Below are 17265 nucleotides of genomic sequence, written 5' to 3' on the forward strand. Positions count from 1 at the left end.
AGTCCATCCCTATGCACGAGTCCATCCCCGTGCACGAGTCCATCCCTGTGCACGAGTCCATCCCTATGCACGAGCCCACCCCTATGCATCGCACAACCCTCGTGTTGCACAACCACCCTGTGCATTATATGAGTCCATCCCTATGCACGAGTCCATTCCTATGCATTGCACAAGTCTTGTGTTGCACAACCACCCTGTGCATTGCACGAGCCCACCCCTATGCACGAATCCATCCCTATGCACGAGTCCACCCCTGTGCAAGAGCCCATCCCTGTGCACGAGTCCATCCCTGTGCACGAGTCCATCCCTATGCATTGCACAAGTCTCGTGTTGCACACCCACCCCGTGCATTGCACGAGTCCATCCCCGTGCACGAGTCCATCCCTGTGCACGAGTCCATCCCTGTGCATGAGCCCATCCCTATGCATTGCACAAGTCTCGTGTTGCACAACCACCCCGTGCATTATATGAGTCCATCCCTATGCACGAGTCCATCCCTGTGCACGAGCCCACCCATATGCATGAGTCCATCCCTATGCATCGCACAACCCTCGTGTTGCACAACCACCCCGTGCATTATACGAGTCCATCCCTATGCACGAGTCCATCCCTGTGCACGAGTCCATCCCTGTGCACGAGCCCACCCCTGTGCACGAGCCCACCCCCACGCACCACCCAACCCTCGTGCCGCACACCCCCGCCTCGCGCCGCGCGCCCCCCAAACCCCCCAAACCCCCCCCGTCCTCCCCCCCAGCAGGCGGCGCCCTCAGATCTGCGTCTCCTGCACGTTCTCCTTGGACGGGCTCTTGAAGAGCAGGGGTTCGTGCACCGAGTTGAGCAGCGGGTTCTTCCCCATCCCTCCGGCGCCGCCGCTCTTGCCGTAATGCGCGGCCAACGCCGCGTACCGGTCCAGCTGCTCCCTCTCCAGCGCCGGCAACGCCAACCGGTTGTTGTCACCACCACCACCACCTCCGCCTGTACCACCACCACCACCACCACCCAACTCATCCTCCACGTTGACGATCTCCACGGCGCGCGCGGGGCCGCCGCGGTGCTTGTGGCGCTGGTGCTGCTTGCGGAGCTTGTAGAACGCCACCAGCATCACCGCCGCCATGAAGGTGATGGCCACGAAGCAACCGATGATGATCTTGGTGGTCTTCAACACATCATCCAAATCTTGGAGCCCCGCTCCTCCTCCTCCGGATGCTGCCGCCGCCGCCGTGATGGCCACGGTGAACGGTCGCCCCGTAGCCCGCGTGGCCGGCGGCGGCGCCGCGGTGGAGCCGCCCGCCCAACCTATAGTGGGCGCCGCTTGCGTTTGCGCCGCCTCCTCGCTCCCGACGTCCATGGTCTCTACGGTCACCGTGGTGAAATAGGTGTACCCGGTGGCGGCGGCGGCCGCGGCGGCATCGGCGGCGGAGACGTTGAGCGTGGCGGATGCCGTGGTGTTGCCGGCGGCGTTGGTGACCATGCAGGTGTACTGGCCGGTGTCTTGCACGGTGACGTTGGTGAAGTTGAGCGTGCCGTCGTGCAGCACCGAGATGCGCACGCGGTACGAGCCGTGCGTCATCAGCGTCCCGTTGGGCGTCAACCAGTTCACCGACGTCATGGCCGTGCCCGTGCGGCACTTGAGCTCCGCCGCCATCCCCTCGGTCACGTTGAGGTCGGCGGGGGGCTCCACGATCACCGGGGCGTAACAGGTGAAGTGCCCCGGTTCCAATTCACCAAGATACCTCCCTCTTAATGCCGGTGGTGCATGGCACCGCGCGCAACAACTCGTGTTGCTCGGCACCGTCTCCCTCAACCACCAGCTCAACCACAGGACGTCGCAATCGCAGCGCCACGGGTTATGATGGAGGTGGACCCGCTCCAGGCGGTGCAAAGGGGCGAAGAGGTCGTGGGGGAGCGACGCCAGCTCGTTGTGCGCCAGGTTGAGCTCCTCCAGCGCCTTGAGGTCGTCGAAGGCGTTGCGCTCCACCGCCGCCACGCGCGCGTGCATCAGCCACAGCTTCCGCAGGCTCCCCAGGCCTTGGAAGGAACCGGGGCGCACGCGGCCCAAGCGGTTCCCCGATAGCTCCAGTTCCTCCAGGCGCACCAAGGCCGTCAAGTTGGGGATCTCCTTGAGGTTGCACATGCCCAGGTTGAGATAGCGGAGGTTGACCAAGCCCTCGAACGCCGCCTCCGAGATGTACTCCAGGCGCTTGAGCTCGCCCAGGTCCAGGCGCCTCAGCGAGGGCACCCGGTTGAAGGCGTAGGAGGGGATGCTTTCTATAGGGTTGTTGCGGAGCCACAGCTCGCGGAGCTTGGAAAGGTACTCGAAGGCCTGCGTGGGCACCGTGGTGAGGCGGTTGTCGAAGAGCTCGAGCGTGTTGAGGTTGGGGAGCCCGTTGAAGGCGCCCACCTCGACTTTGCGGACCAGGTTGCGGCTGAGCTGGAGGATCTCGAGGTGCCGGAGGTGCTTGAAGGTGTCGGTGCGGATGACCTGGATGTGGTTCTCCTGGAGGTTGAGGTAGCGGGTGTTGATGGAGATGCTGGAGGGGACCTCGAGGAGGTCGCGGCGGGTGCAGATGACCCGGCTGGCTTGGTTGCTGCAGGAACAGGCGGCCGGGCAAGATGGCGGAGGCGCTGCCGGGGATGATGGGAGGAAGAGGAGGAGGAGGAGGAGGAGGAGGAGGAGGAAGAGCGGAGGGAGAGGCCTACGCGGAGCGGCCATGGCGGACGGGCATCGCCGGTCAGGGACGCGGGAGGCGCTGTGGGGAGAGAGGGGTTAGGGGGTAGAGGGGGTAGGGGGTATGGGGGTATATGGGATAGGGGACGTGGGGATGTGGGGATGTGGGATATGGGGATAGGGGGATGTGGGGATGGGGGATATGGGACATGGGACATGGGGATAGGGGGATATGGGGACATGGGGATATGGGGATAGGGGGTGTGGGGATATAGGGACGTGGGGACAGGGGGGACATTGGGATATGGGACAGGGGGAGATGGGGATATGGGGATAGGGGGTGTGGGGATATAGGGACGTGGGGACAGGGGGACATTGGGATTGTGGGGACAGGGGGACATTGGGACAGGGGGACAGGGGGACATGGGGATATGGGACAGGGGGAGATGGGGATATGGGGATAGGGGGTGTGGGGATATAGGGACGTGGGGACAGGGGGTCATGGGATTGTGGGGACAGGGGGACATTGGGATACGGGACAGGGGGACATGGGGACATGGGGATAGGGGGGTATGGGGACAGGGGGACATGGGGACATGAGACAGGGGGATATGGGGACATGGGACAGAGGGACATGGGGATATGGGGATAGGGGGTGTGGGGATATAGGGACGTGGGGACAGGGGAACATTGGGATATGGGACAGGGGGACAGGGGGATATAGGGACGTGGGATTGTGGGGACAGGGGGATATGGGACATGGGATATGGGGATAAGGGGATATGGGGACAGGGGGACATGGGGATATGGGGATAGGGGGTGTGGGGATATAGGGACGTGGGGACAGGGGGACATTGGGATATGGGACAGGGGGACATGGGGACAGGGGGATATAGGGACGTGGGATTGTGGGGACAGGGGGATATGGGACAGGGGGATATGGGGATATGGGGATGTGGGGACAGGGGGATATGGGATATGGGGACAAGGGGATATGGGGACAGGGGGACATGAGACAGGGGGATATGGGGATAAGGGGACATGGGGACATGAGACAGGGGGATATGGGGACAGGGGGATATGGGGATAGGGGGTGTGGGGATATGGGGACAGAGAGACATTGGGATATGGGACAGGGGGACAGGAGGACATGAGGACAGGGGATATGGGGACGTGGGGACAATGGGATATGGGAACAATGAGATATAGGGATATGGGGACAAGGGGGATATGGGGACAAGGGGGATATAGGGGTATGGGATTATGGGGACATGGGGACAGGGGGATATGGGGATGTGGGACAGGGGGACATGGGGACGTGGGGATATGTGGTATGGGGACATTGGGACATGGGGACAGGGGGATATGGGGACAAGGGGTCACGGGGGCACCGGGGGCTCAGGGGACGGGGGGACATGGGGGATGGGAACAGGGTGACACAGGAACACGGGGACATGGGGAAGGGGGGGGGGGGGGGTCACCCTGCACCCCCCATGTGAACCCCCCAGCACAACCCATGCACCCCCCCCGTGTGCACACGCGTGTGAACCCCCCAGCACAATGCAATGGGGCAATGGGGACAATGGGGACAATATGGGACAATGGGGGGTATGGGGGCAATGAGGACATTGGGGGTAATGGGGGGCTATGGGGGCAATGGGGGCTATGGGGGCAATGGGGATAATGGGGGACAATATGGGACAATGGGGGGTATGGGGGCAATGGGGACATTGGGGGCAATGGGGGGCTATGGGGGCAATGGGGGGTATGGGGGAAATGGGAACATTGGGGGCAATGGGGGGCTATGGGGGCAATGGGGGGTATGGGGGGCAATGGGGACAATGGGGACAACGGGGGACAATGGGGGGTATGGGGGCAATGGGGACATTGGGGGCAATGGGGGGCTATGGGGGCAATGGGGGGTATGGGGGCAATGGGGGCAATGGGGGACAATATGGGACAATGGGGACATTGGGGGCAATGGGGGGCTATGGGGGCAATGGGGGGTATGGGGGCAATGGGGGCAATGGGGGACAATATGGGACAATGGGGACATTGGGGGCAATGGGGACATTGGGGGCAATGGGGACAATGGGGGACAATGGGGGGCATGGGGGCAATGGGGACATTGGGGGCAATGGGGACATTGGGGGCAATGGGGTGTAATGGGGGTGCAATGGGGACAATGGGGGGCAATGGGGGTGCAATGGGGGGCTATGGGTGCTATGGGGGCAATGGGGGGCAATGGGTGCTATGGGGTGCAATGGGGAGCAATGGGGCTATGGGCACAGTGGTTGCAATGGGGACAATGGGGGGCAATGGGGGTGCAATGGGGGGCTATGAGTGCTATGGGGTGCAATGGGGGGCAATGGGGTCAATGGAGGGCAATGGGGACATTGGGGGACAGTGGGGGGCTATGGGTGCTATGGGGTGCAATGGGGGGCAATGGGGTCAATGGAGGGCAATGGGGACAATGGGGGACAGTGGGGGGCTATGGGTGCTATGGGGTGCAATGGGGTCAATGGGGGGCAATGGGGTGCAATGGGGACAATTGGGGGCAATGGGGGCGCAATGGGGTTCAATGGGTGCAATAGGGAGTGCAATGGGTGTTCAATGGGGGCAATGGGGGGGCAATGGGTTCCATAGGGTGCAATGGGGGTGCAGTGGGGGCAATGGGGGCAATGGGGGCAATGGGGGGTGAAGTGGGTGCAATGGGGTGCAGTGGGGGCAATGGGGGGTGCAGTGGGGGCAATGGGGTGCAGTGGGGGCAATGGGGGGTGCAGTGGGGGCAATGGGAACAATGAGGGCAATGGGGTACAATGTGGGGCAATGGGGGGCAATGGGGGTTCAATGGGGGGCAATGGGTGCAATGGGGGGCAATGGGGGGCAATGGGTGCAATGGGGGGCAATGGGTGCAATGGGGTACAATGGGGGGCAATGGGTGCTATGGGGGGGCAATGGGGGGCAATAAGGGGCAATAGGGGTGCAATGGGGTGCAATGGTGGGGCAATGGGTGCAATAGGGGCAATGGGGGGCAATGGGGGGCAATGGGTGCAATGGGGGGGCAATGGGGTGCAATAAGGGGCAATAGGGGTGCAATGGGTGCAATAGGGGTGCAATGGTGGGGCAATGGGTGCAATAGGGGCAATGGGGGGCAATGGGGGGGCAATGGGTGCTATGGGGTACAATGGGGTTCAATGGGGGGTGCAGTGGGTGCTATGGGGGTTCAATGGGGGTTCAATGGGTGCAAGGGGGTGCAATGGGGGGTGCACTCGTTGCAATGGGTGCTATGGGGGATGCAATGGGGTTCAGTGGGTGCAATGGGGTGCAATGGGTGCTATGGGGTGCAATGGGGTTCAGTGGGTGCAATGGGGTGCAATGGGTGCTATGGGGTGCAATGGGTTCAGTGGGTGCAATGGGGTGCAATGGGTGCTATGGGGGATGCAATAAAGTTCAATGGGGTGCAATGGGGTGCAATGGGTGCTATGGGGTGCAATGGGTGCTATGGGGGATGCAATGGGGTTCAGTGGGTGCAATGGGGTGCAATGGGGTGCAATGGGTGCTATGGGGTGCAATGACGTTCAATGGGGTGCAATGGGGTTCAATGGGTGCTATGGGGGATGCAATGGGTTCAGTGGGTGCAATGGGGTGCAATGGGTGCTATGGGGTGCAATGGGTGCTATGGGGGATGCAATGGGGTTCAGTGGGTGCAATGGGGTTCAGTGAGTGCTATGGGGTGCAATGGGTGCTATAGGGGATGCAATGGGGTTCAGTGGGTGCAATGGGGTGCAATGGGTGCTATGGGGGATGCAATGGGGTTCAATGGGGTGCAATGGGGTGCAATGGGTGCTATGGGGGATGCAATGGGGTTCAATGGGGTGCAATGGGGTGCAATGGGTGCTATGGGGTGCAATGACGTTCAATGGGGTGCAATGGGGTGCAATGGGGGGGGAGGGGTGCATTGATGCCGCCCACGCGTGTGCACCCCCCCCCCCCCCCCCCAATTCCCGCGCACCCCCGTGTGCACGCGCCCGGCCCGCTCCGCCCCTCCCCCCCCCCTTTCCCGCCGCAACCCGCGTGCGCATCCCCCCCTCCCCCCCCCGTGCACCGACACCCCCCCCTCCCTCCCCCATCCCCCCCACCCATGGGTGCCCGCACCCCCTACCCCGCACCCCCGCTCCAGCGCCAGCTTCCTCTCCTCCTCCTCCTCCTCTTCCTCCCCCCCCCGCGCTTCCTGCCCCCCCCCCTTTCCCCTTCCTGCCCCTCCCCCACCTCTGCGGCCCCTCCCCCACCGCCCCGCCCCCACCGCGCCGGCCGGCGGGATGGGACCCGCCCCCACTGCACCCACTGAACCCATTGCACCCCATTGAACCCCATTGCACCCCATTGAACCCCATTGAACCCCATTGAACCCCATCGAACCCCACGGAACCCCATGGAACCCCCATTGAACCCCACTGAACCCCCATTGCACCCATTGAACCCCATGGAACCCCCATTGAACCCCATTGCACCCACTGAACCCCATTGTACCCATTGAACCCCATTGCACCCATTGAACCCCAATGAACCCCATTGAACCCCATTGAACCCCGTTGCACCCACTGAACCCCACTGAACCCCATTGAACCCCATTGCACCCCACTGCATCCATTGAACCCCATTGAACCCCATTGAACCCCATTGAACCCCATTGCACCCCATTGTAACCCACTGAACCCCATTACACCCCATTGAACCCCTCACTGCACCCACTGAACCTCATTGTAACCCATTGAACCCCATTGCACCCCACTGTAACCCACTGAACCCCATTGTAACCCACTGCACCCCATTGCACCCATTGAACCCCACTGAACCCCATTGTAACCCACTGAACCCCATTGAACCCATTGAACCCCATTGTAACCCACTGCACCCCATTGCACTCATTGAACCCCACTGAACCCCATTGTAACCCACGGAACCCCATTGCACCCATTGAACCCCATTGTAACCCACTGAACCCCACTGAACCCCATTGCACCCCATTGAACCCCACTGCACCCCATTGCACCCCATTGCACCCCACTGCACCCCACTGCACCCCATTGCACCCCATTGTAACCCATTGAACCCCACTGCACCCCATTGAACCCCATTGCACCCCATTGTAACCCATTGAACCCCATTGCACCCATTGAACCCCATTGAACCCCACAGAACCCCATGGAACCCCCATTGAACCCCACTGAACCCCCATTGCACCCATTGAACCCCATTGAACCCCAATGAACCCCCATTGAACCCCACTGCACCCCATTGAACCCCATTGTAACCCACTGAACCCCACTGAACCCCATTGCACCCATTGAACCCCATTGAACCCCAATGAACCCCCATTGAACCCCACTGCACCCATTGAACCCCAATGAACCCCATTGAACCCCATTGTAACCCACTGAACCCCATTGCACCCATTGAACCCCATTGCACCCATTGAACCCCATTGAAACCCATTGCACCCATTGAACCCCATTGCACCCATTGAACCCCATTGAAACCCACGGAACCCCCATTGAACCCCATTGCACCCATTGAACCCCATTGCACCCCATTGAACCCCGTTGTAACCCACTGAACCCCATTGTACCCATTGAACCCCATTGTACCCATTGAACCCATTGAACCCCATTGCACCCATTGAACCCCATTGCACCCCATTGCACCCCATTGTAACCCACTGAACCCCATTGTACCCATTGAACCCCATTGCACCCCATTGAACCCCATTGTACCCCCACTGAACCCCATTGTACCCATTGAACCCCATTGCACCCCATTGTAACCCACTGAACCCCATTGCACCCACTGAACCCCATTGCACCCCATTGAACCCATTGAACCCACTGAACCCCATTGCACCCACTGAACCCCATTGCACCCATTGAACCCCATTGAACCCATTGAACCCCATTGTAACCCACTAAACCCCATTGCACCCATTGAACCCCATTGCACCCATTGAACCCCATTGTAACCCACTAAACCCCATTGCACCCCATTGCACCCATTGAACCCCATTGTAACCCACTAAACCCCATTGCACCCCATTGAACCCCATTGTAACCCACTGCACCCCATTGCACCCATTGAACCCCACTGAACCCCATTGCACCCACTGAACCCCATTGAACCCATTGCACCCCATTGCACCCATTGAACCCCATTGTAACCCACTGCACCCCATTGCACTCATTGAACCCCACTGAACCCCATTGCACCCACTGAACCCCATTGAACCCATTGCACCCCATTGCACCCATTGAACCCCATTGTAACCCATTGCACCCCATTGCACCCATTGAACCCCATTGCACCCATTGAACCCCAATGAACCCCCAATGAACCCCCATTGCACCCATTGAACCCCATTGCACCCATTGAACCCCATTGAAACCCACGGAACCCCCATTGCACCCCATTGCACCCATTGAACCCCATTGCACCCATTGAACCCCAATGAACCCCCAATGAACCCCCATTGCACCCATTGAACCCCATTGCACCCCATTGTAACCCACTGAACCCCATTGGACCCATTGAACCCCAATGAACCCCATTGCACCCATTGAACCCCATTAAACCCCATTGCACCCCCACTGCACCCATTAAACCCCATTGTAACCCATCAAACCCCCATTGCCCCCATTGAACCCCCACTGCACCCATTGAACCCCCATTGAACCCCATTGCACCCCCACTGCACCCATTGAACCCCGTTGTAACCCATCGAAGCCCCATTGCACCCCATTGCACCCCATTGAACCCCACTGCACCCCCACTGAACCCATTGAACCCCATGGAACCCACACTGAACCCCCACTGCACCCCACTGAACCCCATGGAACCCCCACTGCACCCACTGAACCCCCATTGCACCCTCATTGCACCCACTGCACCCCCCACTGAACCCATTGCACCCCCATGGAACCCCCACTGCACCCCATGGAACCCCATTGTACCCATTGTAACCCCATTGCACCCCATTGAACCCCACTGTACCCCATTGAACCCCCACTGCACCCCCACTGAACCCATTGAACCCCATGGAACCCACACTGAACCCCCACTGCACCCCACTGAACCCCACTGAACCCCCACTGCACCCACTGAACCCCCATTGCACCCCATTGAACCCACTGCACCGCCCACTGAACCCATTGCACCCCCATGGAACCCCCACTGCACCCCATGGAACCCCACTGTACCCATTGTAACCCCATTGCTCCCCATTGAACCCCACTGCACCCCATTGAACCCCCATTGTACCCCACTGCACCCCATTGAACCCCCACTGCACCCCCATTGCCCCCATTGAACCCCATTACCCCCCATTGAACCCCCATTGAACCCCATTGAACCCCATTAACCCCCATTGAACCCCATTGAACCCCCATTGAACCCCATTACCCCCCATTGAACCCCCATTGAACCCCATTGAACCCCATTACCCCCCATTGAACCCCCATTGAACCCCCATTGAACCCCATTGAACCCCCATTACCCCCCATTGAACCTCCATTGAACCCCATTGAACCCCATTAACCCCCATTGAACCCCCATTGAACCCCCATTGAACCCCATTGAACCCCCATTACCCCCCATTGAACCTCCATTGAACCCCATTGAACCCCACTGAACCCCATTGAATCCTCATTGCACCCCACTGCACCCCATTGAACCCCATTGCACCCCCCAACTGCACAGGGACCCCAATACACAGGGACCCCCCCAAATACACAGGGACCCCAAACTACACAGGGACCCCCAAATACACAGGGACCCCCCCAAATACACAGGGACCCCAATACACAGGGACCCCCAAATACACAGGGACCCCCCCAAATACACAGGGACCCCCCCAACTACACAGGGACCCCAAATACACAGGGACCCCCCTAAATACACAGGGACCCCCAATACACAGGGACCCCAAACTACACAGGGACCCCCAAATACACAGGGACCCCAAATACACAGGGACCCCCCCAAATACACAGGGACCCCCAAATACACAGGGACCCCCCCAAATACACAGGGACCCCCAACTACACAGGGACCCCAAATACACAGGGACCCCCAAATACACAGGGACCCCAATACACAGGGACCCCAAATACACAGGGACCCCAAATACATGGGGCCCCCCCAAATACACAGGGACCCCCCCAACTACACAGGGACCCCAAATACACAGGGACCCCAATACACAGGGACCCCCCCCAAATACACAGGGACCCCCAAATACACAGGGACCCCCCCAAACACACAGGGACCCCCCCCAAATACACAGGGACCCCCAACTACACAGGGACCCCCCCAAACACACAGGGACCCCCAACTACACAGGGACCCCCCCAAATACACAGGGACCCCCCCAACTACACAGGGACCCCAAATACACAGGGACCCCCCTAAATACACAGGGACCCCCAATACACAGGGACCCCAAACTACACAGGGACCCCCAAATACACAGGGACCCCCAAATACACAGGGACCCCCCCAAATACACAGGGACCCCAAATACACAGGGACCCCCCCAAATACACAGGGACCCCCAAATACACAGGGACCCCCCCAAATACACAGGGACCCCCAACTACACAGGGACCCCAAACTACACAGGGACCCCCAACTACACAGGGACCCCAATACACAGGGACCCCCAAATACACAGGGACCCCAAATACATGGGGCCCCCCCAAATACACAGGGACCCCCCCAACTACACAGGGACCCCAAATACACAGGGACCCCCAAATACACAGGGACCCCAAATACACAGGGACCCCAATACACAGGGACCCCCCCCAAATACACAGGGACCCCCAAATACACAGGGACCCCAAAACACAGGGACCCCAAATACACAGGGACCCCCAAATACACAGGGACCCCCCCAACTACACAGGGACCCCAATACACAGGGACCCCCAAATACACGGGGACCCCCCCCAACTACACAGGGACCCCCAAATACACCCCAATCTGGGGTTTCCTATAGGTGAGGGGAAGCCTATAGACCCTATAGAACTGGGGGCGCCCTATAGATTGGGGGGTCCTTATAGCCACCATAGGGTTGAGAGGCCCCTATGGCTTCTATAAGGACACAAGGGGAGGCCAGGGGGACCCTATAGATCCTATAGGGTGGGGGGGAGCCTATAGGTCCTATGGGGTCCTACAGCCCCATTGGGGGCCCCTATGGGCTTTATGGGGCTGGGGAGGGGGCAGGGGGTCCTCCCCACAGCTCCTATAGGGCCCAGGGGTCCTATATGTCCTATAGGGCCACGCAGAAGCAAGGCAGGGCCTGAATGGTCCCTATAGGGCCTGGAAACCCCTATAGCCCCTATGGACTAAAGCCCTATAGCCCCTAGGTGGGGGGACACCCTATAGTCCCTATAGGGCCTGGAAACTCCTATAGCCCCTATAGACTGAAGCCCTATAGCCCCTGGGGGGGGAACCTATAGTCCCTATAAGGCCTGGAAACTCCTATAGCCCATGGTGGGGGAACAACCCTATAGTCCCTATAGGGCCTGGAAACCCCTATAGCCCATGGTGGGGGAACAACCCTATAGTCCCTATAGGGCCTGGAAACCCCTATAGCCCATGGCGGGGGGGGACCCTATAGTCCCTATAGGGACCCTGTAACACCTATGGAGTGATTTCCGTATAGTTTCTATAGGCGGGGGCCTATACCTCCTATGGAACGTGGGGGGGATCCCAGCCAGGACAGGGGGACCCTATAGCCCCTATAGGGATGGGGGTGCACCCCTACGGACTCCATACAGCTGCTGGGGGGGGACCCTATAGAGCCAGGGGGACCACTATAGGATAGGGGGGGCACCAGGCCCTATAGGCCCTATAGGAGGTGCCGGGGGGGCCCTATAGCCCCAAGGGGGTCCCTATAGGGCCAGGGGGCACCTATAGCACAGTGGGGGGGTCCGGCCGTGCCGCATCCCCCCCCCCCCCGTATCCATGGGCTCCGGTCGCCGCGGCAACCGTCACCGTGGCGATGAGCATCCCCCGCCATACTGGGATGGACTGGGATGGACTGGGATGGACTGGGATATACTGGGAGGGACTGGGCTATACTGGGATGCCTGCTCTGTACTGGAGGAATGGGGGGGGATACACGGGTCTATATTGGGAGGGACTGGGCTATACTGGAGGGATGGGGGGGGGACACGGGGCTATACTGGGAGGGACTGGGTTATGCTGGGAGGGACTGGGCTATACTGGGAGGGACTGGGCTATACTGGAGAGATGGGGGGGGGGACACGGGTCTATACTGGGAGGGACTGGGCTATACTGGGAGGGACTGGGCTATACTGGAGGGATGGGGGGGGGACATGGGGCTATACTGGGAGGGACTGGGCTATACTGGAGAGATGGGGGGGGGGACACGGGTCTATACTGGGAGGGACTGGGCTATACTGAAGGGATGAGGGGGGGATACACGGGTCTATACTGGGAGGGACTGGGCTATACTGGGATGCCTGCTCTGTACTGGAGAAATGGGGGGGAATACACGGGTCTATACTGGGAGGAACTGGGCTATACTGGAGGGATGGGGGGGGGGACACGGGGCTATACTGGGAGGGACTGGGCTATACTGGAGGGATGGGGGGGGGACACGGGGCTATACTGGGAGGGACTGGTCTATACTGGGATGAACGGGGGGGTCGGCTCTATACTGGGAGGAACTGGTCCGCACTGGGATGGCCGGGGGGGGTCGCTCCGTGCCGGGGGGGCCGCGGGGGGCGGGCGGGGCTGTACTGGGAGGCCCGGGGGGGGTTACTGGTCCGCACTGGGGTCCGCACTCACCGGGCCGGGCCGCAGCATCGCTCGGCTCCGCTTCGGGCGGGTTCGGCTCCGCTTCGGGCCGGTTCGGCTCCGCTTCGGCTCCGCTTCGGGAGGGTTCAGCTCCGGGCCCGGGTTCGGCTCCGCTTCGGGTGGGTTCGGCTCCGCTTCGGGCGGGTTCGGCTCCGGGCCCGGGTTCGGCTCCGCTTCGGGTGGGTTCGGCTCCGGGCCCGGGTTCGGCTCCGCTTCGGGCCCGGGTTCGGTTCTTCGTTCGGGTTCCGCTCGGCTCCGCGTTCGGGTTCGGGCGCAGGTTCGGCTCCGTTCGGCTCCGCTCGGCTCCGCGTTCGGGTTCGTTCGGGTTCGTTCGGCTCCGTTCGGCTCCGTTCGGCTCCGTTCGGCTCCGCTCGGCCCCGTTCGGCTCCGGGGGGGGCGGTGGCGGCGCTGGATGGGCGGGGGGTTGGGGGCGGGGTCGGGGATGGGGATGGGGCGGGGGGACACGGGGGGACATTGGGACACATGGGGGACACCGGGGGACACCGGGGGACACCGGGGGACACTGGGGGACATGGGGGACACGGGCGGACGGTGCCGCAACCCAGCCGGGGACACCGCGCCGTGAGCCCGTGGCCCCATAGCCCCGTGGCCCCCATGTCCCCCTGTCCCCTGTGTCCCCCTGTCCCCTGTGTCCCCCTGTCCCCTGTGTCCCCCTGTCCCCTGTGTCCCCCCACGTCCCCAAACCTTGTGCCCCCCCCCACGTCCCCATACCGATGCCCCCCTGTCCCCATATCCCCATGTCCCACTGTCCCATGTCCCCCTGTCCCATGACCCCATGTCCCCATATCCCCCTGTCCCACATCCCCATGTCCCCATGTCCCCATGTCCCATGTCCCCCTGTCCCCATATCCCCCTATCCCCATTGTCCCCATGTCCCATATCCCCATGTCCCCATTGTCCCCATGTCCCATATCCCCATGTCCCATGTCCCCCTGTCCCATGTCCCCCTGTCCCATGTCCCCCTGTCCCCATTGTCCCCCTGTCCCCATTGTCCCCCTGTCCCACGTCCCCCTGTCCCCATATCCCCCTATCCCCATTGTCCCCATGTCCCCATTGTCCCCCTGTCCCACGTCCCCATGTCCCACGTCCCCATTCCCACTCATGGAGGCTCAGGCGGCTCCTGGGGGGTTTATTGGGGGGTTTTATGGCTTCTGGGGCCCCCCCGGCCCCACACGGTGACACAGACACAGGGACATAGGACAGAGGGGGGGGGGGGACACCCGGACGCCTGGGTCCCCTACACAGACACACATAAGGGGGGGGCTCCCGGACGCCTGGGTCCCTTTTGCTGCCCCCCATAGACACACATAAAGGGTGGGGGGGGGGGTGCTCCCGGACGCCTGGGTCCCTTTTGGACCCCCCCTACATACAAATACACGACACGAGGTGTGTGGGGGGGGGGGGTTGGGGGGCACCCGGACGCCTGGGTCCCTCCAAGGACCCCCACATACGAACACATTGAGGCGGGGGAGCGATACCCGGACGCCTGGGTCCTTTGTGGGGGGGGGGGGATCCCCACCCGGACGCCTGGGTCCTTTGTGGGGGGGGGGATCCCCACCCGGACGCCTGGGTCCTTCATGGGGGGGGGGGGGAATCCCCTCCCGGACGCCTGGGTCCTTCATGGGGGGGGGGGAATCCCCCACCCGGACGCCTGGGTCCTTCATGGGGGGGGATCCCCACCCGGACGCCTGGGTCCTTCATGGGGGGGGGGGAATCCCCACCCGGACGCCTGGGTCCTTCATGGGGGGGGGGGAATCCCCACCCGGACGCCTGGGTCCTTCATGGGGGGGGGGAATCCCCACCCGGACGCCTGGGTCCTTCATGGGGGGGGGGGAATCCCCACCCGGACGCCTGGGTCCTTTGTGGGGGGGGGGATCCCCACCCGGACGCCTGGGTCCTTCATGGGGGGGGAATCCCCACCCGGACACCTGGGTCCTTTGTGGGGGGGGGATCCCCCACCCGGATGCCTGGGTCCTTCATGGGGGGGGGAATCCCCACCCGGACGCCTGGGTCCTTCATGGGGGGGGGATCCCCACCCGGACGCCTGGGTCCTTCATGGGGGGGGAATCCCCCACCCGGACGCCTGGGTCCTTCATGGGGGGGGGAATCCCCACCCGGACGCCTGGGTCCTTCATGGGGGGGGGATCCCCACCCGGACGCCTGGGTCCTTCATGGGGGGGGGAATCCCCACCCGGACGCCTGGGTCCTTCATGGGGGGGGAATCCCCCACCCGGACGCCTGGGTCCTTCATGGGGGGGGGAATCCCCCACCCGGACGCCTGGGTCCTTCATGGGGGGGGGGGGGATCCCCACCCGGACGCCTGGGTCCTTCGTGGGGGGGGAATCCCCACCCGGACGCCTGGGTCCTTTGAGGGGGGGGGATCCCCCACCCGGACGCCTGGGTCCTTCATGGGGGGGGGGGGATCCCCCTCCCGGACGCCTGGGTTCACAGTGGGGGGGGCGGGGCCCCCCTGTGGTGCAGGTTGGGGCCCGGGGGGGGCCCGGGGGTCCCTATGGCTTCGGGGTCCTATGGAGAGACAGACCAGTGACTCCCAGTATGGACCAGTGACTCCCAGTATGGCGATGAACCCCCCCAGTATGGACCAGTGACTCCCAGTATGGACCAGTACCCCCCAGTATGGTGATGTACCCCCCCAGTCCATCCCAGTGCCTCCCAGTCCCCCCAGTCCCCCCCAGGCCATTCCAGTCCTCCCAGTCCCCCCCCAGTCCCTTCCAGTCCACTCCAGTCCCTCCCAGTCCCTCCCAGTCCCTCCGATTCCCCCCCAGTCTCCCCCAGTCCGTCCAGTCCATCCCAGTCCATCCCAGTCCCTCCCAGTCCCCCCAGTCCACCCCAATCCCCCCAGTCCATTCCAGTCCCTCCCAGTCCATCCCAGTCCCCCCCATTCCCTCCCAGTCCCCTCAGTCCTCCCCAGTCCCTCCAGTCCCTCCCAGTCCATCCCAGTCCCTCCCAGTCCATCCCAGTGCATCCCAGTCCCTCCCAGTCCATTCCAGTCCCTCCCAGTGCTCTCAGTCCCCCTCAGTCCATCCCAGTCCCCCCCAGTCCCTCCCAGTCCTTCCCATTCCCCCCAGTCCCCCCCAGTCCCCCCAGTCCCTCCCAGTCCACCCAGTCCATCCCAGTGCATCCCAGTCCCTCCCAGTGCTCTCAGTCCCCCCCGGTCCCTCCCAGTCCTTCCCAGTCCCTCCCAGTCCTTCCCAGTCCCTCCCAGTCTCCCCCAGTCCATCCCAGTCTCCCCCAGTCCCCCCAGTCCCTCCCAGTCCATCCCAGTCCCTCCCAGTCCATCCCAGTGCATCCCAGTCCCTCCCAGTCCATTCCAGTCCCTCCCAGTCCATTCCAGTCCCTCCCAGTGCTCTCAGTCCCCCTCAGTCCATCCCAGTCCCCCCCAGTCCTTCCCAGTCCTTCCCATTCCCCCCAGTCCCCCCCAGTCCCCCCCAGTCCCTCCCAGTCCCTCCCAGTCCCCCCCAGTCCCTCCCAGTCCCTCCCAGTCCCTCCAGTCCATCCCAGTCCCTCCCAGTCCATTCCAGTCCATCTCAGTCCCCCCCAGTCCATCCCAGTCCTTCCCAGTCCCTCCCAGTCCCTCCCAGTCCCTCCAGTCCATCCCAGTCCCTCCCAGTCCATTCCAGTCCATCTCAGTCCCCCCCAGTCCATCCCAGTCCTTCCCAGTCCCTCCCAGTCCCTCC

At 62.3% G+C, this 17265-nt stretch overlaps 2 protein-coding genes across 4 annotated transcripts in view; both read right to left on the reverse strand.

The window, feature by feature from the left end:
* Window positions 1-746: 746 nt before the first annotated feature.
* Window positions 747-13952, reverse strand: LRRC4B (leucine rich repeat containing 4B). Of its 3 annotated transcripts, none has more exons than XM_065859645.2 (2): window positions 13538-13952; window positions 747-2750 (listed from the first exon to the last, which is right to left on the reverse strand). In XM_065859645.2, the coding sequence occupies exon 2, from the start codon at window positions 2711-2713 to the stop codon at window positions 767-769; it is 1947 nt and encodes a 648-aa protein (XP_065715717.1). In that variant the 5' UTR covers window positions 2714-2750; window positions 13538-13952; the 3' UTR covers window positions 747-766. The 3 variants fall into 3 exon arrangements, with proteins under 3 accessions (XP_065715717.1, XP_071657238.1, XP_065715719.1); XM_071801137.1 differs by lacking the exon at window positions 13538-13952 and adding an exon at window positions 6834-6904; XM_065859647.2 differs by lacking the exon at window positions 13538-13952 and adding an exon at window positions 6841-6903.
* A 2030-nt stretch (window positions 13953-15982) lies between these two features.
* The window catches only part of SYT3 (synaptotagmin 3), a 27707-nt gene continuing 26424 nt past the window's right edge, over window positions 15983-17265 (reverse strand). The window contains exon 12 of the mRNA XM_071801056.1: window positions 15983-16093. The gene's annotated coding sequence lies outside the window, so the exon portion shown is untranslated. The remainder of the gene's footprint in view (window positions 16094-17265) is intronic.

The sequence above is a fragment of the Patagioenas fasciata genome, chromosome 35 (assembly GCF_037038585.1).
Source record: "Patagioenas fasciata isolate bPatFas1 chromosome 35, bPatFas1.hap1, whole genome shotgun sequence".
In the NCBI taxonomy this organism is placed as follows: Eukaryota; Metazoa; Chordata; class Aves; order Columbiformes; family Columbidae; genus Patagioenas; species Patagioenas fasciata.